We start from the raw sequence: 27,283 nt of genomic DNA, 5'->3' as shown, positions 1-27,283 counted from the left end.
CTTCTACCCTAAACCACAACCAAATAAGGAACATGAATAAGGCAGAATTCATCATTCTAGGGCTATGCAATCCTAAACATATACAACTTTGAAAGCATACATATAGCAAATACTCAATTCATCATCAATACCCAAATATGACTATAGCATGGCTAACACATTGGAAAAACACTTACTTGAGCTCGGCCGATTACAAGCATTGCATTCTCCCCTTTTTACTTACAAAAACCGTTTTCAAGAAACTTCTTATACTTTGGTTGCTTTTGAAAAAGGATTTACCATTTCCTCAGTTTGAGTTCTGACACACTCGAGAGTGTGCCCGAAACCCTCAAACCAAAGCTTTGATACCAACTTGTAAAATCCCAAAAAACATTATAGAAAAATTTTCATTTATTTAATTGAGATTACCAACCACAAATGTTACCAAAATCCCATTACATAACCACGGTGTTTTAAAATTTAGAGTATCAAAAACTAAATGCGGAAATATTGCAGAATGCATGCCACCCCATCAAGCCAGACTCTTGCCCTTAGAGCTAGAAGTACATGAAATATCCAACAAAACTGTAAGCACACACTTAGTGAGTTTCCCAAAACACATAATCACATAATGACATGAACACATACATATAAGTTTTCCATGAACTCGCTCAATGGTCTTCATTTGGAATGCCATGGGATACCCTCATGGTCTTATATCCCCGAGCCATGGGCTCCTCCCATGGTATTGTCAAGTGCCATGGGCTCCTCCCATGTTCTTCACATAAGTCCAAACATAAATCAAAGTAGCAAAACAATACATACTCAATTACCAAACATTTCATATGAATTAATGGGTCGACCTTGGTGCCTCCGACCCATGAGTGTAGCGAGAAGACTCACCTTGAACACTGAACAATAGTTGACTAAGTCCCAGCTCCGGATATCAACTCTACAACACCCCTAAACAAAAACAATCCCTTAATTACAACTCAAAATGTCCCCAAAACCTCTTATAGGTCAAACTTGGTCAAAGACTAAAGTCAAAAGTCAAAGTCAACGACCTGAGTTGACCCAACTCGTCGAGTTTCTCCATTAACTGCACAGATCGGGAAAATCCTATCAACTCGCCGAGTTCTCTAATGAACTCACCGAGTTGGCCATTAATTCAACAACTTAATGCATTAAGCTATTTCCATCGAATCTAGAAACTCCAAATTTCATATCTCCTTCAAAATGATATCTAGAAGGGTAAAGTTTCCAACTTTACCCTTAGGAACCATCCATAATGAGTCAAACCCGAACCCTAGACTCATTAGAGTGAGGCTTGACCCATTAAGCCCTTAATCTCTCAAATAATAGACCCAAAACACAGATTTGACATCCAAAGGCTGGAAAATCACGTAAAGTTTCCAACTTTACGTCCATGCATGCCAAAAAGAAACCCTAGGGTTCAAGATGGGCCAAACAAGAACTTATTGCATAAATGGGACCTATGACTTAGAAAAACTTGCAACTTTAAGCCAAATGAGGCCATGAAAGGGTTAGGTCTAACTTAATAACCCCTGGAACCCTCAACTACTTGGACTACCCAACCATAAGCCCAAAATCAAGACAAAACTCCACACAAAGAGATCTATATGAAAAGAAAGCAAGGTATCAACTTTATACCTCAAAAAGACTGGAACAAGTGGAGAGTTTATGGATCTATAGCCCTTCTTACAAACTAGACTCCTCCAACTTCAAGATACCTTCCAAATAATACCAAAATCAACTCTCAAAGCTCCCCACAAGCTCACACACTCAACCTTGAAAGATGATGCACAAAATTAGGGTTTTTGGACAGAGGAGGCTGGTAAGGAGGCTAGCCAATGGACTTAAGGCCTTTAAATAGGGTGCAACACCCTAAAAATTAGGATTTCTTTCCTAGCCGCCAACTCACCGAGTTGGGACACCCCAACTTGCCGAGCTTGTCCATTAATATACGCGGCCAAAACTCTCTCGACACGACGAGTTGAAGCTTCCAACTCGTCAAATCCGAAAGGAAATGTAAATAATTAAAGAAATGCACTTACATCGGAACCAAGCGTTACAGTGTAATAGTGAAGCGACCATGCCAAGTTACATGATATTCAGCTCAAGTAACACTTGAGAATCACGATTACCATATACCTTACTTCAAAAATTCTCATTTGACGTACCGGTAAACCACCCACGCATAACGCCAAAAAGAATACACGACAAGGCATAGTTTCCATGGGAAGCATCAGATTCACATATTCATATAAAATGGGGTTTTGTTTTAATACTTATAATGTTAATACTTTTAACAAGCCAAGTGACCTACCAAACCCTTTCATTAGCTCTACTCACAAAACGCAAGATGGCGGTGAGGGTGGCGAGCACGAAATGTCACTTAAAAGCCGACCTCATTAAGAATCAAGTAGACATCCTTGAACCTTAGCATTTAGAGTAGGTGAGTCTATTCATGGTGAGACTGACAATGCTTTTAAAACATGCGAGGACACAATGTTTACATTTTTTGTCATATATATACATACAATTTTACCATATATAGCATAATTTAAAAAAAAAATTAAGTCTATTAATTCTAATTGGACAAGTGAGGATGCAATGTTAATATTTAATAAATTCAATCAAGATATAAATTTTTGACGTTTAATTAGTTAATTAAACAATTAATTGACTAATTAAACCAATAAGCATAAGGTTTTCCAACTTTAGTAAAATTGACAAATTTTCATATTGAACTAAATCGAGGCACATAACTTAAGGGGCAGGTAATGAGGCAATAATATATTTTATTTTGAAACAATATATATGAATAGCATCACTACATCGTGGCATAGAAGTCACCATGTCGTGGCAAAGAGATCACCACGTCGTGGCACAAAAGTCACTATGTCGTGTTGCAACACAAAAACACGTTTTCTAATCAGATCCCCACATCGTGTTGATAGAATGGATTCATGCAAAATCAATTTTTCAAAAAATTCAGTTTCTAAAAACAATTAAAACTACTTAACATTCAGAAAGTAGATTAGATCTAAGCATGCAAGCTCAATTAATCCTATAAGAACGACATTAATAGGACAGTAGAAGCAACAACTTTAATCCTCAATGGGCCCAAAATTCGGATCTACATACAACCTATCTGGTGCAACTTCATTATGCAAGAAAACATATCTTTTAGGGTTTGTAGAAACCCTCGTAGATCTTTGATTGTTTGATGAGAGCTAAGAGTCCAACATAGAACTCCTCTTTCGTAGTCGCACCCAAGGCAATCAAATCAACAACATCTGACAAAAACCCAAGCAATAAACACCATGAACGAGGCTTTACAAATTTGAATATGCTGGAACTACAGGTTCCACATCGTGGCACAAAAGCCACCACGATGCGACATCACGATTTGAGGGTTTCAGGAAATAGGAGGTAGGACCGAGTTTTCTGTAGGGTTTTTAGAAAACTTATCTTCTTATTTCATATATATGTCTCTCTATTTATAGGGGATGGTAGGAAACCCTATAAGATAATTATCAAGTAAACTAATAATTATACATATAAATGGTAATTATCTAACTGCTTAATTATCATCTTGTATCCTCCAAAACTTTGTAGAACTTCTAGATTTCATTTAATTAATTAAATATTATTAATTAATTAACAAATAAAGTTCCTATAATTTTTCCATTATCATTTATTGCTTATTTTTGTCTTTACTTGTAACCCAAAAGAACCCTACTATTAATTAATAATATTACCAACCGTTCTAATTGTGTTGGGACTAAAGGCACCATTCTCGAGATGGTGGGGAGGGACCGAGTGGAGCACGACACTCAGAAGAGGATGACGAGTGACTTTATCCTTTATTTTTATGTTTTTATTTGGTTTGGTTTGGTTTGGTTTGGTTTATAATTTTTTCTATTTTTATTTTTCTGTTGTGTGTTTTTATTTTGTTTTGTAACCAATTGATTGTTATTTCCTTCATATTACTGTACATCTTGTTTAAATTTTGGTCTCATAGAGTTTAGAGGAGCTGAAAATGAATTTAATTTTCGAAGAAAAACCGAGAGAGAGTTTGATGATTATAATCCAGAGGTGCGGTGAATAATTAGTTTAGGGTGTGATTCGATATCGTGAGAAGTTTTATTTTGAGCATTATGTGTATAATAAGAGTCTAAAACAAGCATTATGAAGATTATAAGTGGGGATTATTTCATAAACATGAACCATAATTTGAGTTGAAGTTGTTTTGAAGATCCACGAAACCACAACGTGATGGGACTATTACCACATTGTGTAGCAACGCGTGTTTGAGATTCAGGAATTCTCATACTTAACGCTACGACGTGGTCGACGCTTTCCAATTACTTAATTACTGTGCATTGCAGTTTTTGCCATATTTTGCACCACAAGACAACAAGTCTATCTCCTTGATTCATTTTTTCGGCGACTTTTGATTGCATCCAAAGTCAATTTTTTCCAGCTAAATATCGAGATGTCAACCCACAACAATCCATTCAATCTCACCATTACTATCTCATGAGAGTTTGTTTCTTTTTCTCCCTTATAGTTTTTATATGTTTTCAACTATTTTATGCATACAATGAGGACGATATATAAAATAAGTGTGTGGTAGAGGTCGAAAAAAATACTACAAGCATACTTGAAAAAAAATGATTAATGCTAAATTTTAAAATTTAGAAATAAAATATAGACTTGAAAAAATAGTCTAATTTAGAAAATCTAGAAAATTTAAAATTTTGATATTATTGTGTTAAAGCTAGTTTGCTAATGTTGTGCGGGATGATTCGATGTGAACTCTAAATTTGAGTTAAACATATTTGTTATAGTATATTTGTGGCTTTTTAGGTCTAATGAAATTACAAGACAAAAACGTGTGTAGTTTAAGGGATATAATATGTTTTGCATTGTGTTAACAACACTTTTTTGTAAAGTGTGGACAAAGTTCGAATTTTCTCTAAAATTGTTCTTAAAATAATAATAATAATAATAATAATAATAATAATAATAATAATAATAAACCCCTTTACAGGAATCCAATTGCTCCATCTCAAATCCAAAAGGAAAAAAAAAAAAAAAAACAATTGGCCCATTAACAATAAATCTAGTTGACATGAGAAGAAGTTGTTTAAGTGATCTAGGCACACCACTCATTCAACCGAATACTAACCTTCATGAGGTGACCTTTACCAATCCCACAACCACATAGGCACATACCTCTTGATACTTTCACAAGTTGACTTCAATTGCTAGTTAAGGTGACAAAACTTTGGGCATACTATAGGCTATAAATTTAAACCAATTATAAAGTTTGAATTTTCTATAAACTTGTTCTTAAAAAAAATTAACCTTTAGGTAGGTAGTGGTGCACAAACCGTTTTTTTTTTTTTTTTTGAAACCAGTTCGGTTCAAGTCAACATGGTCAACACCGGTTCGGTTTCAAACCGGTTCTTCAATAAAAATATATGAATTTTATAGACCGGTTCGGTTCCTCGAAAACCGGTTAAGGAGAAAACCGGTTCTTCAAACCGGTTAATTTGATTTTTTTGTTTCTTTCTTTGTTTTGGTGATTTAATTTAAAACGGAGAATAAAAAAAGAGTTGCTTTATACTATTGCTTTCCTGCAAAAAATAGAGTTTTTAGTAGTCATGTCTTTGTCCATCATGCAATATATATATATATATATATATATATATATATATATATATATATATATATATATATATATATATATATATATATATATATATATATATATATATATATATATATATATATATATATGGAGTTCCTTTCTCTAGTATTTTGTTTTCGGAGTTCCTTTGCCTGATGAAAGCAAACACGACAAGTGGTGGCTTGGAGAAGCTGCAATAGCAGTTGTGGTTTATGGCGCTGATTCCAGTGGAGATGATGAAGGTAGGTGATGATGGTGGTGTTCGAAGGCGATAAGGAGTTGTGATGATGATGGTTCTAAACCGTTTCTAAATCGGTTCCTACTAAACTGTTTCTAAACTGGTTCCAACATCTATAATCTCGAACCTGTCCAAACCGAAGGTTCGGTTTTCAAACCGGATCGGTTCTTTTTGAATCGGTTCACATCAAATCGGTTCACGTCAAACCGGTTTATGATGCGGTTCGGTTCCCGAACCGGTTTTTTTGTGCACACCTACCTTTAGGTGAATCCAATTGTTCCATATCAAATCCAAAAGAAGGAAAAAAAAAAAAAAAAAAAACAATTGGCACATTAATGGTGAAGCTAGTTGACACGAAAAGAAGTTGTTTAAGGGATCTAGGCACCCACTCATTCAACTTGAATATTAACCTTCAAACCGTTGCCAATTCCACAACCACATACATCTTGATACCTTCACAAGTCGACTTCAATTGCTAATTATGGTGACAAAACTTTGGGCATACTATATGCTATAAATTTAAACCGATTATAGTGATCTTTTTTATGGTAAAGTTAAAAAAAACTAGCTTCTAAAATGAGTCTTGGTTCTACCCACCGGCAAGAACTTTTCGACTTGATTTGTAAAGCTACAGCTCGAAAGCCGACCTTACCTTCTATGTTTTTAGTAAAGGGCCTTTTCAGGCTCTCGCTAGATGCTTATGTTTTTTGGCTTCCCTAAAATAGCAGATTGAAAAGTTGGTAAAGACAAATAATAGTTGATAAAAACTAACTTACAAATTAGTTGGAAAATATAAAATAACATTCAGAAAAAGGAAAAGTATTAGAAAAATCTTAATATTTTCGGAAAAATTCACCTTAGTCCCAAAATTTATTTTTTGAACATAAAAGTTTCAATTATTTCCTTTTAGCTCAAATTACCAAATAAATCTTTTTTTTCTTTTAACCGGAAATAACATACTATCGTGTAAAATCAAATAATCAAGACTTTTCTGTTAAAAAAAATTGAGATTAAAATGAAACCTTTCCGAAAATATTAGGATTTTCTGACAATTTCCCTCAAAAAAATAATTTTTTATTTAATAAATAGTATATTTAAAAAAATTATATGTTTATTGATATATTAATCTTAATATACTTTTAAAAAACTAATTTATAAGCTATTTTTTAATTTAATAACATAGGAACTTAAATTTTCAAAATATAAACTAGTCACGACCATTCAAATATTAGTTATCTTAATTTTCAGACTTTATGGAAAACTGTTTTTATTTTCTAAGAAAATATTTTTAGAAAATAGAGTTGAGTTTTCGTTTTCAACTTTCAATGAAAATTATAAAAAACGTGTTTGGTTGAAACCGAAACATTTTTCATTTTTCATCTTAGAAATTTGAAAAATCTTGAAAAACTGTAAAAATCACTTTTCTAATTTACATATAATTTGGAAAACTAAAAATTTTCATTTTCTTAGAAAATTTAAAAAAACCGAAAGAACCAAACACTTTTTCAAAATTTCAATTTTTTTGAAAAATTTTCTTAAAAAACTAGAAAACGTGCACGTCCAACTTAGTTTTTCTTTAAAAAAAAGAATATAGCAATTAACAAACCTAAGAACTTAAGAGTTAAGACAGCCTTTTTATCAAAAATAATAATGATGATAATTAAACACAACCTGTTATATTCGTATTATATTCGTATCATAAAATGAGGAAGGTTGTCTCTTCTAAATATCCACTTGTGATCAGTCTCTGTCTCTGTCCCCCTAAACATCATGAAGTCCCACGCTCCTTCCATTCTCTTTCTTCTTTTCTCGCTGTTTCTTGCCGTTAAACCAGACCTCTCCGCCGACAGATCAGCCATCCTCGCCATCCGCTCCTCCGTCGGCGGCCGTTCCATACTCTGGAACATTTCCCAACCCGCCACGCCATGCACATGGCCAGGCGTCGTCTGCGACAACCAAACAAACCGCGTCGTCGAGCTCCATTTCCCCGGAATGGGTCTCTCCGGCGTCCTCCCACCAAACACACTCGGCAACTTGACCCAGCTCACCACTCTATCCCTCCGTTACAACGCCCTCTCCGGTCAACTTCCCGTCGATATCTTCTCACTTACAAACCTTCGAAACCTCTACCTCCAAGACAACCTCTTTTCCGGTCCTATTCCGGATTTATTCTCGTCGCTCGGGAATCTCGTTCGTGTCAGCTTCGCCGGAAATAACTTCTCCGGTCCCATTCCTTCTTCTGTTAATAATTTGACTCGTTTAGCTAAGTTCGATGTGTCAAACAACCAATTAACCGGTGAAATACCTTCAAAATTCGTGGGTTTCCCAGAATCCGAATTTTCTGGGAATTTTCTCTGCGGGAGTCCGGTTGAAGCTTGTAACGGGTCAGATACCGGGTCGAGTTCATCTAATAAACTCTCCGGCGGCGCCATTGCTGGAATTGTCGTCGGATCTTTGTTTATTCTTCTGTTAGTTTCGCTAATCTTCTTCTTTTTGTGTTGTAAGAAGAGGAATCAAAATGAGGAGTTGAAATCGAAGGATGTGGGTGAGGTGAAGCAAATGCAAATTGAGATTCCACATGAGAATGCCGACAGTTCTAGCAGCGGATTTCCGTCGTTGACTGCGGCGGTGGGTGGTAGTGGTGGTGGTGGAAAAGCGAAATCCGGGGAAGTTAGTAAGAAACTAGTGTTTCTGGGCGGAGGTAAAAAACAGAGGAAATTCGATTTGGATGATCTATTGCGGGCGTCGGCGGAGGTGTTGGGGAAAGGGACGTTTGGGACGGCGTACAAGGCGGCGTTGGAGGTGGATCTGACGGTGGTTGTGAAGCGATTGAGGGATGTAACAATGTCGGAGAAGGAATTGAAAGAGAAAATTGAGGGTGTTGGGAAAATGGATCATGAGAATTTGCTTCCTTTGAGAGCTTACTATTTTAATGGCGAAGAGAAGCTTCTTGTTTGTGATTACATGCCCACAGGAAGCCTTTCTGCACTCTTACATGGTAAAAATCATTTCTTTCACTTTTTTTTTCCATGTTTTTCTTCTTAAATTTTTTTCAAAATCCATTTTTTCAAACGGATCTTTTTCGTACACATCATGAATCTGGAATTTTGTTAGTCAAAATTGAAAATATGTGTAGTTCAACTGTCTTTTTCAGATCTTAGATCCATTTTTGTGTTCTCATATGTGTTATGGATTTGCTGGATTAATCATTTCTGGTGAATTGGCAAACGGGTGGATATCATTTGCCTCTTTTGTTTAAAACTATATTTTTTATACTTTACCTGTTTGACGTTGAAACATAAGTTCATTTATTTGTTTATTAAAATATTATAGTTTTGAAATGCAAGAAGTAGCAACGTAAGTTCATTTATTTGTTTATTAAAATTAAAATATTATAGTTTTGAAAAATCTACCTGATTACAATATTTTACTTCCAAAAAAATAAACTATTAGGACGTATTTTGAAAAATCTACTCAATTATACTAATGAAAATTATTTTGTATTTAAAAATATTTTTTATATGTAGATAAATTTTTCTAGTAAGATGAAATGAAAGTATAGACAAATAAATGAAAGTATGTTGTTATTTCTTGTATTTAACACTAATCTGTAAACCACACGACTTCATTGGTAGGTGTAAATGGGTCAAAATTCCTATATATATTTGCATTTTGTACAAAGGGTCATGTTTGAGTATATTACTTTGATAAATCTATCTTTATTCAAATAAAGAGTAATTTTCACTTTGGTAGTTCGGTAGATTTTTCATAGTATATTATCTTAATAAGATTAAAAAAACAAAAGTATAATGCTATAATTGGGTTGACTTTTAAAAGGTGCAGTGCTTTAATAAGAAAAAAAAATGAAAATACAATGTTGTAACAAAAAGAAATGAAGAAAGGATTTTATAATGCACACATTAAGGGCTAATTGCAAAAAATAGCATTGCACTTATATTTATCTGTGTATTATAGAATCGTGCTTTCATTTCTTTATATTACACATTCACACCCTTGTAATTTCAATACATTTCTTATTAAGGCAATGCATTTTGAAATTCCAAATATGGCATATACTTGTTTGGAAAATCCAATAATAGTATTATACTTCCATTTTTTCTTGTTAGATATCATACTAAAAAGTTCCATCCAAAGTACAATGTTGTAATAGGAAGACATTAAAGTAGAATGATAGAACAAAAAATCAATAAAAGCATGTTGCAATTTCTTTCATATAACCACACAAATAAACTAAAACTACTTTGCTATTTCTTGCATTTAGCCCTTGTTTTTAACCTACTTTTGGTCACACAACAGGCAACCGTGGAGCCGGTCGAAAGCCATTAAATTGGGAAACACGATCCATAATCGCGCTAGGAGCCGCCCGAGGGATCACATACCTCCATTCACAAGGACCAAAAGTTTCTCACGGAAACATAAAATCATCAAACATCCTGCTAACTCCATCCTACGAGTCACGGGTCTCTGATTTTTGCCTGGCGGGACTCGTGGGTCCCGCCATGACGCCGACCCGTGTAGATGGATATCGGTCACCTGAAGTGACCGATATCCGAAAAGTTTCTCAAAAAGCAGACGTTTATAGTTTCGGAATTTTATTATTGGAATTACTCACGGGTAAATCCCCGATAAATAACGAAGAAGGGGTTGACCTTCCAAGGTGGGTCCAATCGGTTGTTAGGGAAGAGTGGACTTCCGAGGTTTTTGATCTTGAGCTTTTGAGGTATCAAAATGTTGAAGATGACATGGTTCAAATGTTACAGCTGGCAATAGAATGTACAGCTAAGTACCCGGATAAGAGACCATGTATGGATGACGTGGCTAGTAAGATTGAGGAGATTTGTCATTTGAGTGGATCGCAAGAAGCACACACACCAGAAAGTGATAACGTGAGCAACTCGTGACAGTTAGGGGTATTTTCGTCATTTTGAAAATTGTTGTATTGTTTGTTGTTTGTTTATTCATATTGTTTTTTTGTATTATTTTCTGGTTGATATTTACTAGAGCAATATTCTTTTCCTTGTATGATGTAATTTTGTGGGTAAATTGTATTTATCAAAATGGAATATCCCAATAAAATGTTTAATTAATCAGATTTTGTTTTTTTTATTATCCACGTTCTTAGTTGCATATACAAATATAACAATATAATACTAATCAAATATAGACTTATTAAAAACAAACTTACGTTTGATCAATTCATTATTTGAAGTTTTTAAAACACTCAACCTAAAATCCTTGTATTTGTAAAACCGAAAAATCAAGCCATGAAACTTTATGTAACAGTTAAAAAAAAATAACCTAAGTAGACATAATTAGCAAAAGTTCCATTTTGTACTAAAAAGTCTCGATTTAAAAAAGCTTTTTAATCCAAACAGACAATAATCCGCGACAAAAATGTAGTACTTTCAATTTCTATCACTGACCTAAATCCACAACAGGTGTCAAAACCACAACAAGAGTCAAAAAGTCACAACATACTCAACAGTCAACACCAAAGCTCTGAGAGGCAGAAGTTCGCACTCTTCACGAGTCCGGTTGTCTTTAAAACCAACCTAAAAAAAACCTAAACCATTTGCCGCCAAAAAAAAAAAAAGAAAAAAAAAAGTCTGAATAATTCTCATTCTTCAATCACATACAAACACGGATGCTAATTTATATCCATATTTGTTCTTTGCGGAATTCACGCACAATCACAGGAACACTTGTTGGAGGTATCTGAAAAAATGAACAAAATTTGCAAATAGTTGGATAGATTTTTCAAAAATACAATGTTGTTAAAGGAAGAAATTAATGTAAGATGCTATGATTAGAAAAGAAAAAAACAATGGAAGTACGTTGCTATTTCTTGCATTTAACCTTTAAAAAACTCACCATGCCATAATCTGTTATAATCATTGAGACATAATCGGAAGGCGTTGCATCATACCTTCAACAAAACATATAAAAAAATGTCAACAATTTGACATAAAGAATGAAAATTGAAGCAATAGAGTAAAACTTACGTTAAATTAAGAATTTGGAGGTTTTCATCATTTGCAATATCCTTCAAATCATTTATCTCCTCACGACCATGAACTTTAGCTATAGCATCCGGATCCCCTACAATTTCAAGTAAAAAAACAAAAAAAAAAATTAAATAATAATAAACGTATAGATACAAGAAAGCAACAAAAGTCCATCGAACACCATACCAAGTTCATTACAACAAATCGAATCAAGTTGCACTCTTTCATGAAACTTATACGCTTCACAACACACAATAACCGGGACCCCACACGCATTAGCCACCATAGCAACACACGCGGTCCCCACCCTCGAATAAACAGTTCCATTAGCCAAAACCGAAGAAGCCCCAAGAAAAACCCTAGTAACTTCATGCATGATATAAGAAATCCCATTTATATAAACATAAGTACAACTTATACCCTTCCCAATAAGTCTCCTAACCAATAACCTCCCTTCAAGTTTCGGGCGCGAATCCGCTACAACAACCCTAAATTTCTTCCCGAGTTCGTGGGCCCGCAAAAACACCATCTCGACCGCGGAAGACGATCCGTATGTTAAAAGGACGTCTCCGTCCCTAACTTTGGTGACCGCATGGCGTACGATGACTTTGTCTGCTAAGAGGATTTTTTCGTTGATGAAATGGTTGATTTCGGATAAGAGATTTTGTTTGGCTTCGGATTCTGAGAGGGTTAATGGGAGATTTGCAATTCGGGTTTTGACAAATTTGATTGCGTTTCCCATTGAGATGGAAAGGGGGCGGCAGTTGATGAGGAAGGAGATGTAGCTGTTGATTTTGGTGGTTAGGTCACGGTTTAGGGCTTTTTCCGGTGGTGGTGAGTATTCCATTATGGCTTCTTGGAAGGCTTGGAGCATTGCAATGCAACGCGCGTTTCCGCCGGATATGTCGCCGGCTAAGTAACGTAATCCGACCTGGGATTAAAAAAGTTGTTAGTCTGTTTGGTGTGATGGAATGGAATCACAAAGGAATGGAATGGAATGAGCAAGGGAATGGAATGTGTCGTTACATTCCATTATCATGTTTGATTGGCCTGAAGGAATGGAAGGAGCCGTTCAAACATGATGCTTGTTATGTAGAATAAGAAAAGTATATGGAATTAAATTTATAAAGAATGAAAAAGATATTAGTTTGTAAAAATGAACTTTAATCACATAAAGATATATTGCCAAATAAATTACATATCTCCATGTCATTTGAAATATATATATATATATATATATATATATATATATATATATATATATATATATATATATATTCATTAAAATAAGGGTTTTATGCAGAAAAGTCCCGTTATTTTGGGAATTTTTTTGAACAGAAAGTCCCGATAATTTAATATTGTGCAAAAAATTAACGAAAAAGTCATTATTTTTATTTTAACAGGAAATGACAGATTATCGTGTAAAATTAAACAATCGGAACTTTTTTGTTCAAAAAAAAAAATTATTACTGTATCAAAAAATTTCCCAAAATAATGGGACTTTTCTGTATAAAACCCTTCAAATAATCAAAAAAAAAAAAAATTTGTCACCCTCCCCCATGTAACTGAAATTTTTATATTTTTGAAAAAATAGTTATTGAAGATTATATAAACAAGATTTCATTCCGCCATAATGCACAATTCCATTCAACCTTCAATTATTGCACACAATTCAACAATTGAATACAAAACCAACCAAAACAAAATATGAATAACTAAAAAACAAATGATTGAACTAAAAAAAATATATGAAATTTCTAAAAAATTACCTTGTAGACTGCGGGATGAACGGAATTAAGACGGAAGAATTTTTTTTCAAGATCGGGAAGCTTTGTTCCATGTTCATATTGAGGTAAATGTCTAAAAAGCTCAACTCGATTCCTAACCTCAGTTTGTTTAACCACTGCACGTTTATTAGCTTTTTCCACACGACTCATATCATCAAACTGCATTCGAGGATGTGGAATCTCTTTCTTTCTATCCTTATCTATTGCCCTATCACCACCTCTTTTCTCATGAGTTGCAATCGAGGCGTTGTCTTTCTTTTGAACTGAAGCCTTTGAGGGTTTCACCGATTTTGTTGACCCTGAATTTCCTTCGCCTGGATAAAGATCCATGAAATATAATGAGAAACATATGATAATGGAGTTAACAAGAGTTGTTTGTTTTTTACTTAATAGAAGAAACTACAGAACTTAATTGATTAAGTGAAAGATTGGCCACTTAATGTATTAAGGGTTAAGACAATAAGACCCTTTTAATTACATTTTTCAAAAACATGGAATTGTTTTACTTGTTTGTCTCAAAATTTGGAACAAAGGATGGGAATTTAAATTGATGTTAGTAAATATTATGTTGAGTTTTTAAAAGATTTTTGAGTTTCGAACCCTGTGTTTAGATATAACTATATTTTTAAAAAGAAAATTAATTATATTGATATCAAATTAACAGTTACTTTTGATTTAAATTTAAAATGGTGCTGAAATAACCGTCCATATGTAATTGGCCTGTTTTTAAACAAAAGGGTAAAATAGTCATCTATTCGTATTTAAACAGTTCATTTGGATTTTGGACCAAAAACAAAACAGAATTTCTAATGGGCCAAACTAGTTTAATTAAAGAGAATAGATGACTGTTTTACCCTTGCAGAATGTTTTGTCATATGTTTGATTGGCAAAAAATGGAATGAAAATCAGTTAAATTTCTGTTTGGTTTCTAAATATATAAAAGGATTTGGAATGTAAATAATAATAATAAATGACAAATTCTCCCTTTATTGACATCTTGTTCGCAAAACTTTTTTAATGCTTGTAAATATAATCAAATTACATGCTAATGTTTTTTTACAAAAACTATTTTTAGGTAAAAAACAAATTCTACATATCGGTAAAAAAAAAAAAAAAAAGATTATTCACACATTATTAAAAAAACCCACATACTACAAGTCTACAATATTAAAAATATGATCTAGAAAAGGGTAATTCGGTTATTTATACAAATGAGGAAGGATTCAAAGTGATTGTTGCACCATGAAAAATCATATTCATCTTTCGATTATTTTTACTCGATATGATAATTTTGACTCAAAATAATCATAAAAGGAGAATTATTATCCATTTTTTCCAACCACTCTAACCTGATAATTGCAAGCTAGATTTGCAATAAAAGTGATAAAGTACTAAAATATTAAAAATAATAATAATAACAATAATAATAAATAAATAAATAAACTCACCTTTTGCAGCAGCTTTTGCTGCTCTTTGAGCCTCCTGAAGAGCACGTCTTTCAGCCTTTGACATTTTCTCTTTCAGTGGCTTTGAATTTGTTCCATGTCCATCATGAGACTCATTAGATTGATCTCCATCTTTTTCTGAAAATATAAATAAACATCTATTAAGTCACATCTTCTTCATTTTTCCAATTATAGCATCAAACTTAAAAAAAAAAAAAAAAAAAAAAAAAAAAAAAAAATCTTATCACCTTTTAAACATTTTTAACCAAAAAAAAAAAACATAAAAAAGAATCTTCATAGTTCATACCAGTTACATCATTTATGATTTTTTCCGATGAAGTTTCCGGCTTTATCAAAGCCAAGTCAAATCCACCATTAGATGGAGAAGAAACAAAATTTCCCATTTTACCCCCAAGCAAAAGACTCATTCCCTGAACACCACTAAACTTACAATCCAAAGGATGGCTGCTGCCCGTGGACTGAATCGGGCAGCATTGACCGGAAAAACAGGGCAGCGGTGTAGGGAGGATCATCACCGGAGATCGGAGATTTTCCGGTGGGAGTTCAGATAACAGGGGAGAAGATGAAGGGGTATTTTGGTCCGAAGGGAGAAAGAATCCAACATGCCTAACTTTTGGAACAAATGCCGCCCCACGTGGGCGGCGTGAATCCATTGCAGATTTGAGAGTTAGGGTTTAGAGGAAGCTCAGAAGGACATAAAGATTTGGGGGTGTTTGGTTGAATTGAAAATGAAAGAAATCATAATTGTAAAAATAAAGGATCGTACATGGATTTTAATGCACAGAATCTAATATTTTTATTATTGTAATATTCGACTATGGAAAATCGAAAATTTGGACATTTTTATGGGTAATGATGGAGAAGGAAAATCATAAATTCATAACTGCAACAAATATTTATTACATGTTCTAGGAAAAATGTAACCGTTTACATAAAGTAGATTGTTAGGTTTAGCAATAAAGAAAAGGATGTTGACTTATGGCATTGGTCAAACTTAAAAGCGGACAAAAAAATAAATAATCAAAGGTGTTAATATTTTATTAGAATGATGGTGAAGTACGCAGGAGAAAACAAGACAGAACAGATAAAGTTGTACTGTGTTTGACGTGCATAGGACTGAGACTGATGTCAATGGAACAAAAGTTGCAATTTGCAATGATGAGGATGAATCATAGTCCAATCTATCATGTCATGTCAGGTCATGTCATGCAGTCTAATTGAAGAATTACTAGATAGATATATAGAGTTATAAGCTACAAAAATAGAAAGTCAATATTTTTATGAATAGAAAGTCAATTTCTTAAACAAAAATAGAAATATACCATTGTAAGTATAAAAATTCATGAAGGCTAACTAAAAGAAGCCTAAGTCCTAGCCACTTTGGATTAAAGAAAGTCAATCTTTTATGAATAGAGGCCTAATTGCAACAAAATATTTATATTTTTAATGCTTGTATACCTCGTCCCAACTTTCACTTGATTAAACAACAAAAAAAAATAAGAAAACATGACAAGATTTGAAAGTTGTGATTTGGGAACATCGGAATATCTTCAAAATGGAATTTTCTTTAAAAAGGCAACATCTTTTGGTCATTCGTATAAATGTTCATAAGTTAATAGTTGATGAAAAATAAATACTTAAGATACAATCTTAACCTACTTCAGCTCATAATCGGTTTAATACTAGTTGAAAACACAATGGATTATCACATAGTATAATAAAATTACTTGCTTTATAGTTATTTGATGATTTGATCTATCACTTGCTTAAAACATAATAATTTTCCAAACAAAAAGCAGTATTATAGTGATTACTACATCTTCATGCAGCAAAACCACATCAAAAACCCATCCTAAACCTTTCTGGTAAATCATTTCCTTCGATTCTTGCCCTATCTATGAAAAGATAGCTCATTCTTAATTGGAATTATCAATGTACAATGTAAGAATCTACATAATCGAAACAGAAATAGCAGAAAATAAACGGGGGAGAAAAGCTAAAAGATTGCATACCAGTCACATTAGGTTGCAAGTTGCTAACAACCGAAACGGTGGTCAAGCTCTTTGGTTTAACTTCCGGCGGCAACTCAAAACCGCCGGCAGGCAAAGAAGACGCGAACTTCCCAGACCCACCAACTCCACGACTCCGACGCGGCCCCGGCGACCGTGCATTTTTATCCTCGAAAAAATCTGCGACCGATGGAGATGCAAACTCCGAGGGGTTGTAACTGCCAACAGGGATAATGGACTCACCGGAGAATCGGTGAAGCGGCGATACTAAACGATTCGGAGGGAACCCCGCTGGAATGGTACGGGAGGAGAGGTCAGAGAGATGACGGGGAGGTGGGATCATAACCGGGGAGATTGAGTTACCGGAGGGAGAAATGTCCGATAACGGTGGAGATGAGGGGGAATCGGAGGATTGAGGTAAGGGGCCTGATTGGGCGCGGTCAGGTGGAGCGAAAAATCCGACTTGACGGACTTTGGGGTCAATGACGGTGCGAGGGGCACGGCGGGGATCCATTGATTGACAGAATGGAGGTGGGTCTAGGGTTTAGTGTGGAGATGATGGAGGACGAAGAGAAGGGAGTGATAGAGTGGACATTTGTACGGTGTGTTTGGCTAGTGATGGAAGGAATTTTGGACACTTATCATAAACCTTGAAAAGAAGAGGATAAACAAAAATAATTGACTAAAAAAATAAAGTTCCTTACTTTTTATTTTTGGGCATTTAACTTTGAATGTCCAAAATGATAAAACAATTTAAGCTCAAACGAAAGTTAAAACTCCCACTTTTGTCATTGTCATCATACTTTACACCGAAAGACAATCATCGCTTTCAATGTCTTTTCTTTGTTATCATCAATCGATCAAATTGTTATTCTAACATTTAAGTTACTTTCGGTTACCGAAAATGTCTGTTTCAAACTAGATTACAGTATCTTGCCTATTAAAAAAGACTACCAAAAAAGATAATTTTTTCTTTGTATATAGCAATTTTAGTCATCGCATTAGTTATATAAGACTTCGAACTAGATAATTCGCTAGTGGTGGGTGATAATTCATTTTTGTCATTGTAATTCACAATGGATGTATGTATATAGTAAGTGTTGTCTATCATTGTTAAACATTCAATATAACGTTTAAAGAGTTTTTGTTTAATGTAATATTTTATTGTAATAATTTTTGAAAGAGTATTTAAGTTCAATCATGATAGTTTAGATGTTATCAATGTTTGTGTTACGTCAATCTCATTAGGTTTCAAAGTCGATATGTCATCAATGTTTCACATATTGAATGGCCAAGTAGCGGGATTTTTTCTTTATTAGTTTTATGTTTCATTGTCATTTAGTTATTTAGTACGTTCAAGATTAACTCGAGACAAGTTGAGTAGCATTGATATATATTATGAATTCAGGGGGTGCAGAGTATACATTCAGATGAGTTACTTTATTTTGAATAACATAGGGGTCATATACAATTTTCAAAACATACACATTGCAGTTACAAATACCAATTATCATTCTCATTCCAGCATGACATCCAATATCCTCATGGCTACAAACACCACATATCAGGCCAACATATTGCTGACTGCTCAGCACTAGCATGCAAATCAATAAGCTCATACAACATATACATGCATCTCCCCTAGTCCTAACTAGCATGCGATTCACGGGTTCATAATCAAATCTAATAGATAACAAATGTGGGTATTTTGGGGAAACTTACTCGAGCTCGGTTGAGTGCATGCACCACACCCTTTCTTGTCTTAGAAATTCTTTACTTAAAACAATTTTCTTTTGAAAGCTTTACACATCCTCAGTTTGAGTTCAGACACACCCGAAAGTATGTTCGAATCCCTTAAACCAAGGCTCTCATACCAACTTGTAATGACCCAAAAATCAAAGGTAAAAATTTCATTTTTAATATAGCTAAAATATTGAGTAAAACATTTATTAGAGTTCATCCCAAAATCATTCATTACGGAAATTATAAGTGTGTGCACTGCGACCAATCCGAGTCCTTCCTTTCCAAAACGATGATACCTGAAACCATAAACAAAACATGTAAGCACAAAGCTTAGTGAGTCCCCCAGAGCATACCCCACACACAATACACACAACATATATCATATCAGATATAAAAGCTACCTCTACCACATAATAAAGAACAATTAGCTACAAAGGCTACCTCTACCACATATCACAGATCAATTAGCTATCGAGTTATCTCTACCGTTAGCCACAAAGGCTATCTCTACCCTTAGCCCCAAAGGCTAGCTCTACCGTTAGCCCAAAGTTTATCTCTATCGTTAGCTCCAAAGGTTAGCTCTACCGTTAGCCCAAAGGTTATCTCTAGTGTTAGCCCCAAAGGATATCTCTACAGTTAGCCCAAAGGCTATCTCTACCGTTAGCCCCAAAGGCTATCTCTACCCTTAGCTACAAAGGTTATCTCTACCATTAGCTATAAAAGCTATCTCTACCACTTATCACTGCATAAATATGCCACGCAAATCTATACAACAAGTATACCAACTATCATAAAAATGAGCCGGCCTTGGTGCCTTAGACCCATTGGTATGGTGAGAAAACTCACCTCGCACTGTCGAAGCTTCCCGCACGAATTCCTTTGTTGCTGTCTCGCCAACTTCCCGATCTTCCTCTACCAAACAATATACCCAATTAGTAATTGGGTCCCAACCCATAATCCTTAATCCATGCATGGGGTAAATTGACCATTCTACCCCTAGCCCAGTATGATCCAAACTTAGGCCCAATCCTCAAAATAAAACCCAACATTAGGTAGGCTTTCCAAGCCCACTAGTGGTCCACCAATGGTCCAACTTGCTCAGTTAGATCCAATCCCTTTAATGAGTCTTACCCTAAGCCCAAATATATTCCTGGCCCAAAACATCTGACTCCTGATGGCCCACTGAAGCCCAAAGACCCAAAGTCCATTGCTTGGCCCAACCCGAGGCCCAAAACACTACAATCCCAAAACTTATGAGTATTTGAGGCGTACTCTTATTTATGCTAAGCGTACTGGCTGGAAGTGGTATACACGGCGCATACTTGCATGTACGCCCAATGTATTCCTCTGTTAAGCTACTTCCCATTAAGTGCTTAATACTCGGGATTTCCAACATCAAACTTCAGATCTAGGTCCATTAAGACGTCTTAAGGCATAAAGTTGGCAACTATATGCCTTTGCATGCTCCATATGCTCTCAACAACCAATTAAGACCTTTCCAAGGGTCTTGATCCATGCATGAGGTTAGAATACTCATCAAGATTGCATTTTTATGAAGTAAATAGACCAAAGGAGCTCAGATCTACTCTCCCTAAGCTCTGGGGTTGCTCAACTCCCAAGAGATAGTCCAAAAGCTCATAAAAACACCAAACAAGCCGTAATCTAGATCTCAAGCTATGAGATAACAAGGTAGAAACTTTATACCTTCTAAGACTTGCAAATGAGCTGGAGAACCTGGATCCAAAAGCTTTTCCCTGATCAATGAAACTCAAAGATGATCACTCCTCTTCAAGAACACCAAAATGCACTCCAAGATGGCCTTACAAGCTTACACTCTCAGTATTAGGGTTAGGGTTTCGAAGAGGGGTTTAAGGATGAGAAGGAGGCTGACCCTAGAGGGTGTAATGCTCTTTATATAGTGTCACACCCTAAAATTTAGGGTTTAGTGACTCTGGGCATACGTTGGGCGTACGTCTTCAATCACCCGCGACCATTTTCTCCATCTACGCTGGGCGTACCCCAACTTACGTTGGGCGTACTCTCGAGTTGGCCACCTTGCATGCATGGGATCATCTTGTCACTAATTTCCATTAGGGGCTAAAATCGACAATAAGTACTAAGTGACATAACTCATTTATTCCAAGTCTGTTTTTGATGAACTTTATATCCACGCAAAGGTGGCGGGAAGCCCTACGCTCCCCTCAACACCTCCAAGCATAAAACCTTTTAGCTAAATCTCGGGACCCATAAAAGACCGAATCGCCCCTACCCCTTTGGTTTCTAAGGCCCCAACCGAGTAATTTCAAACAGGGCGTTACAGAGTGGCTGTCATTACGCCTTGGCAGACACCATGATCGACGAGTCGTTGTGCCAAGCGTGATGCGCTGTTGAAGGTAATATGGTTAGAAGCTAGTATGTTCCCTTAATCTGAGGATATAATCCCCAGATGTACCTTTCTATTTTCTTTTTCTATGGAGTAACCATCCCTGTACATAACACGATTAAATCACTAAATCTTGCAGTGTAAGCGACGATATCGGAACAGGTCATGTTGAGATTCCAAAGCTCTTGCTCTAGTTTATGTACTTAACCCCTTGGGCAATACTCCGTTATCATCATCGCTTTTAAGTTCTCTCAACCCATAGAATTTGCGACTGGTAGAGTTAGTGACTTGACATGGTTATTCCACCATGTTAGGGCTCTATCGGCGAAGGTGTAGGCTGCAAATTTTACTTTGTTTATTTCAGTGCATGCGCATATCTCAAATACTGACTTTGTTTTCTCAAACCACTACATAGCGGCAATGATACCCCCGCCTCCATTGAAGTCTTTGAGTTTTCCATTCGTGAAGGCTTTATGTTACCACACGTTGGGATTTTTCCGAAAAAAAATACACACGAATCATAACATTTTCATGTATCATAAGTAGGGATCTTCCCCATAAAATATGTCATAAATTTGGATCCTCCCCGGTATATAACATTAACGTGTTATCAATTGAACTTATGGTGTTACCGAAGAATATTGTCAAAGTTTATAACCTGAATAGATTATCCTAAGAAGGTAATTTCCCTATAGGATCTTTATCATTAAGGATCCTCATCATTATGGATCCACGTTGATGAAGAGCCTTATCATCAGAAGTCAATAGCGATCCTAAGTTCTTTTAGAAGTTGGGGTTTATACTCAGTAGATTTTAAGGTTGAAGAGCTCATGAAGCTTAAGGAAAAACCTGAAGATAATCAGGTTTCGTCTATCCTTTTTCTCAAAAAGCTCTAAGTAAAATTTAAGGATCCCAAACTTTCCAAGATCCTAAGCAAAAATCATTTGGTTATCACAATCCAAGCACAATAAAGATAATCCACTAAGAAGTTTTTGCCTCAGGATTATTTTCAGGAACCAAGTTTTCTGGGATCCTAATTATTTAAAGATCCTAATATCATAACAATCATGCAGAAAAAATGAAGAGATATAGAAGGAAAATATTACCATATCATTCATAAAAGGGGTTGCGCACCAACCCGACCAAAAGATTCATGGTTTTACATCACTAATAAAAATAGAAACTACCTAAACTAATTTTCTACATACCTAGACCTTAGCATAGTCATCATCAGCTGCGTCTTTTTTCTCCCTTCCATCGGTCAACAGTAGTACGGGATCCTAATTGACAGTATTAGGCTTGCCAATCAATTTGGCCAGTGCCTTACGACAACCATCCACATCCCAGGAACCTGCATTCTCCATATCCTCCGCCAACTTGATCTTAGCCTCCAAAGTAGCCATTGCAACACTTGTCTTCGCATTGGCAATCACCTCCTTGAGATCCGAGTAATGTTTCTCTTCCTTCTTATCCTTTTGTTTGCTTAACAACTCCACCCTCTGGAGGAGATCTTCATTGATGGCCCTCCAAATTTTCTCCTGCTCTTTTAGAGTGGACTCAACTTTCTCAGCAAGGATCCGAAGATCATTGGTGAACTGAGAAACAAGAGTGGAGACCTGAAAGAAATGCAAACATCATCAAAAGAATAGATATGTATGATAAACTAACAATGCTTATACCCAGGACACTTACAGTTTGGAAAAACAAGGCTAACTTTCCAAGACCATCCTCGGTGCTGAGATTCTCAAGGCTGAAATCTATGGCCTCAAAAGACTTTCTCTTATGGGATCCTGAAGCCTTAACTATAAGATCTATATGAGATCTCTAGGGAAGAGGAAGGTTGATACCTTTTTATTGCTTAACCTTGATCAAACCACTGGTCATATCGTCTTCAAGATCTGCTAAACCAAAACGAGCCTTGGATTGAGTAGTCTTTGAACCTGCCAAAGATCCCCATCGATTCAGGTTCCTTATCAATCTAAAGGAAATATTCAAGAGAAATAATATTACCGATAGCCATAGAAGTGGTAGTAGAAGAAGCCTCCTAGAGACTGGAATGTTCAAGCTTGAATGACCTCTCAAATGCAGGAAGTGCAAAAAATTTGGAAATCTTATCCTCAGAATAACCAGTATTAGGAACAAGCTCCCCAAATTTAAATGTTGCATCAAAGCCAACAAAGTAAGGGAAGTAAATTTCAAGATCTTTAAAGTCTAAATTTAAATCCCACCCTTTTTAATCCATGTTTTCGGTAGGGAATTCCCATTGGGAATCGAATCACGTCTCACGAAGAAGTGTTTTTCCTTCCAAGCACCATCATTTTGTTTTGATCTCAGAATAAGGTGATGCTTGTTTGTCTTAACTCTTAGCAGGAAACAGAAAGAACCAAAAGTGGAAAGATCATAAATGTAAGCCAGCTTGGGTGATCCAATGTCCATATTCTTGGATTGATTCAAACGATCAATCCAAAATAGGATCCTCCAAACCACATGCATAGTTTGAATGTAAGAAATTTGGGTAGTCGTATAGAAATCATGAATGATACCGGTAAAAGGGTAAGTTAAACCTAGAGTAAATGGGTATTCAGGGAAGCAAACCCACGTAGGGGAAACAAAATTTGGTTGAACATTAGCCTCAAAAAGTTAAAAAACTACATCAGAAGGAAAAGCCCCAATGACTTTCAACAATTCCATATCCTTATCATTGAAGGATCAAACCTCTTCATAAGATAAGATTGCCTGATCACTAAATTCGTTCTCAGGAGGGGTAACGACACTAGCTTAAGGACAGCTAGTTTTCTTATCCATGACGAGGGAAATTAGAAAACAAGTAAGAGGAAGAAAATTACCTTCACAATGAGATGAGGGCAACTTAAAAGAGTAAAAACGAAATTACCGGAAGCCCACGTTTATAGCATAGAAGGGATAAGAAAGATGATTTGACTGCTTCTCGGTTACATTGAGACGGATAAAACTTATCCATTAAGAGATAATTTTTGAACTCTCCTTTTATCTCTTTAATATAAGTTATTCCTTTAATATTTTCGAAATTAATTTTTACATTTTCAGGAATAACTTGGGGATAGTTGTTGGGGCCAGGATCCTCAAACCTCATCGGATATTCAGGATCCTCACCTATCTCAGGATCCCGACTATTACCATTATTATTATTATTATTTAACATTTATAACAGTTATATTTCATTCATAACTAACACAAGATGAGTCTTATTATCAACATAGTTTCGTTTCAACTATGATAAAGACACGAAATACCAAGTCAAATAACGTTCACAAAGCTGGTCATAGAGGGTCCCAAAAATATCAAACATCTTGTTAGCTAGTTTAGACTATAAATTGACACATATATATCCCACACACGACACTCTTCTTACACTTAGCTTACTTGACAAACCTTTTCATTTGTTCTTATTGGAATACTCTCTGTAATCATCATTTTAAACTAATAAAATCATCAAGGCAAGTGATCATTATTACGTCCCAAGGTTTTGTGTCGGAGATCCTAGAAAGAATCAAGGGCTTTCCTTGTAAACAATTGTGTCCTTCTCTTTATCTTTTTCTATTGCACAATTTGAACATCATGACCACTCATTCAATTTGGTTGATCAAAAACTTGTGTAGTTTTTACTAAAACAATAGTAAATAATCATTATCTACTTCTGAGGATTGATGGCCTTTTTGATTAACTGTAGGGCGCATATTGGTTTTCCAAGATTGATTTGAGGTCATATTATCATCAGATGAGGGTCAAAGAGGAGGACATTAAGAAGACGGCCCTTCAGACTCATTATGGTCATTAAAAATTCATAGTGATGCCATTTGGACTCACCAATGTACCGAGAACGTTCATGGATATGATGAAATGGGTGTGTAGGCGAATGCTCGACTAGTCATTTATCATGTTTATTGATGATATTTTAGTCTATTACTAGACCAAAGAGCAACAAAAGGATCACGTTCAGGAGATCCTTGGGGTTTTGACGGCAGAGAGGCTATATGCCAAGTTCTCCAAGTGTGAGTTTTGGTTGCGTGAGGTTCAGTTTTTAGGATACATCTTCAATCAAGACAAGATTTTGGTCGATTCACCCATGATTGAGGCAGTGATTCAATGGGAGGTTCCGAGTTATCCATATGAGATTTACAGTTTTCTTGGTTTAGTAGGTTACTACAAGAGATTTATTGAATATTTCTATAAGATTGTTGTTCCCCTCACCCGCCTGACAAAAAAGAGTGTTATTTTATGGTGGAGCTCTAAGCAGCAAGCATGATTTAATACATTGGGGCATACGTTATGTGAGGCTTCAATGTTAACCCTTTCAGAGTGTGTCAAGAATTTTGTGGTATTTTGTGATGCTTCGATATTAGGGATGGGAGCGGTACGTATGCAATGTGGTATAGTGATTGCTTATGCTTCTAGTCAGTGACACTACCTTTACGTGGTCCATTATACCATCTACATGGATCACAAGATTTGAAATACCTGATGGACCAGCCAAATCTGAATATGAGGCAGCGTAGATGGCTTGACATAGTGAAGGATTACGATTGTGAGATTTTGTACCATCCGGGGAAGGCCATTGTGGTATCCGATGCTTTGAGTAGCATGATGGCTAGTGCACTGATTCGAGACATTTATTTGAGGATGACCATTGTGAGTCCAAAATTGGATACGATTAAGGAAGCATAAGGTGAGACAAATAAGGAAGATAATCGAAAAAGTGAAAGGGTGGTTGGTCAAGTTTCAGTTGGCTTTTGTATATTACAACATCCTATGGTGCACATACAACCATAAAAGCTTTGGATCTATGTTTTCTCTAATTATACATGCAATATTGTTTCCAAAGCTTTAAGCCTACAACTAGCATGCAATTTATATAAACCACATAAAATACTAGTTAGGAGTTTACATCTTTATGTAACTTATAGAACTTGTTGTATTTGGCCTTTAAGAACTTAGCACCAATAGTATGAATGCCTCAAATGGACCATGCTCATCTCAGGTCAAGTACATACCAATTATAGTTATGGTCTTAACCACCTAATCCAACAGTTTCTACGTTTGATATTGATAGTAGGGGACTACTGACCTTACATGGTAGGATTTGGGTATCTTATTCAAGCGGGGCCCAACAGACATTGATGGAGGAAGCCCATAAATCAAGGTTTTTGATTCATTTAGGAGCGATTAATATGTACAACGATCCAAGGCACAACTATAGGTGGTCATGCATGAAGAGAGATATAGCTTGGTATGTGGAGCAGTTCTTGACTTGTTGGAAATTCAAGGCTAAACATTAAGCCCACATGAGAAGTTGCGGCCTTTAGACATCCCATAATAGAAATGGGATCAAATTACCATGGATTTCATCATGAATCTACCAAATATTGCTAAGGGATTTGATACTATTTGGTTTATCATGGGTTGTTGACCATGATTGCACACTTCCTTGCTATCTAGGAGAGCTCTTCAGCCGAGAAATTAGCCGACATTTATGTTTGAGAAGTGGTTGCTCATCACGATGTGCTGAATTCTATAGTTTCAGATCGAGATGTTCGATTTACTTTTAGATTTTGGAAGAGGTTCCACGATGAGTTGGGCACTCGATTACACTTTAGAACTACTTATCATCCTCACACAGATGGGCAGAGTGAGTGGACCATTCAAACACTAAAGGATATGTTGAGAGCTTATATCATCAACTTTGGTGGGAGTTAGGATACCTACCTTCCTTTGGTAGAGCTCTTGTACAACAATAGATATCATTCCAGTATTAGAGTGCCTACTTTCGAGTTTCCCTATGGGAGGAAGTATCATACCCTGATTTTTTAGGGAAAGTTTGGAAAGAGGGTCATGGGGATCACAGAGGTGGTGTTCAAGACAACAGAGCTCATTCAGAAGGTAAAATAGTGGCT

At 35.6% G+C, this 27,283-nt stretch overlaps 2 protein-coding genes across 3 annotated transcripts; one reads left to right on the top strand and one right to left on the bottom strand.

The window, feature by feature from the left end:
* Positions 1-7,640: 7,640 nt before the first annotated feature.
* Positions 7,641-11,050, top strand: LOC145009167 (putative inactive receptor kinase At1g48480). Its single transcript, XM_078967843.1, has 2 exons — positions 7,641-8,937; positions 10,257-11,050. Exons 1-2 carry the CDS (start codon positions 7,710-7,712, stop codon positions 10,859-10,861), a joined length of 1,833 nt encoding a protein of 610 aa, XP_078823969.1. The 5' UTR covers positions 7,641-7,709; the 3' UTR covers positions 10,862-11,050.
* A 296-nt stretch (positions 11,051-11,346) lies between these two features.
* LOC145010956 (NagB/RpiA/CoA transferase-like superfamily protein) lies at positions 11,347-17,857 on the bottom strand. Of its 2 annotated transcripts, none has more exons than XM_078969549.1 (7): positions 17,231-17,857; positions 15,201-15,335; positions 13,735-14,066; positions 12,152-12,896; positions 11,963-12,059; positions 11,832-11,886; positions 11,347-11,675 (listed from the first exon to the last, which is right to left on the bottom strand). In XM_078969549.1, the coding sequence occupies exons 1-7, from the start codon at positions 17,739-17,741 to the stop codon at positions 11,613-11,615; spliced, it is 1,938 nt and encodes a 645-aa protein (XP_078825675.1). In that variant the 5' UTR covers positions 17,742-17,857; the 3' UTR covers positions 11,347-11,612. The 2 variants fall into 2 exon arrangements, with proteins under 2 accessions (XP_078825675.1, XP_078825676.1); XM_078969550.1 differs by lacking the exon at positions 17,231-17,857 and adding an exon at positions 15,505-15,957.
* Positions 17,858-27,283: the final 9,426 nt, after the last annotated feature.

The sequence above is a fragment of the Lactuca saligna genome, chromosome 8, assembly GCF_052625555.1.
Source record: "Lactuca saligna cultivar CGN05327 chromosome 8, ASM5262555v1, whole genome shotgun sequence".
Classification (NCBI taxonomy): domain Eukaryota; kingdom Viridiplantae; phylum Streptophyta; class Magnoliopsida; order Asterales; family Asteraceae; genus Lactuca; species Lactuca saligna.
Note: the sequence above shows the minus strand (reverse complement) of the source record. Positions and strands in the feature narration are given on the sequence as shown.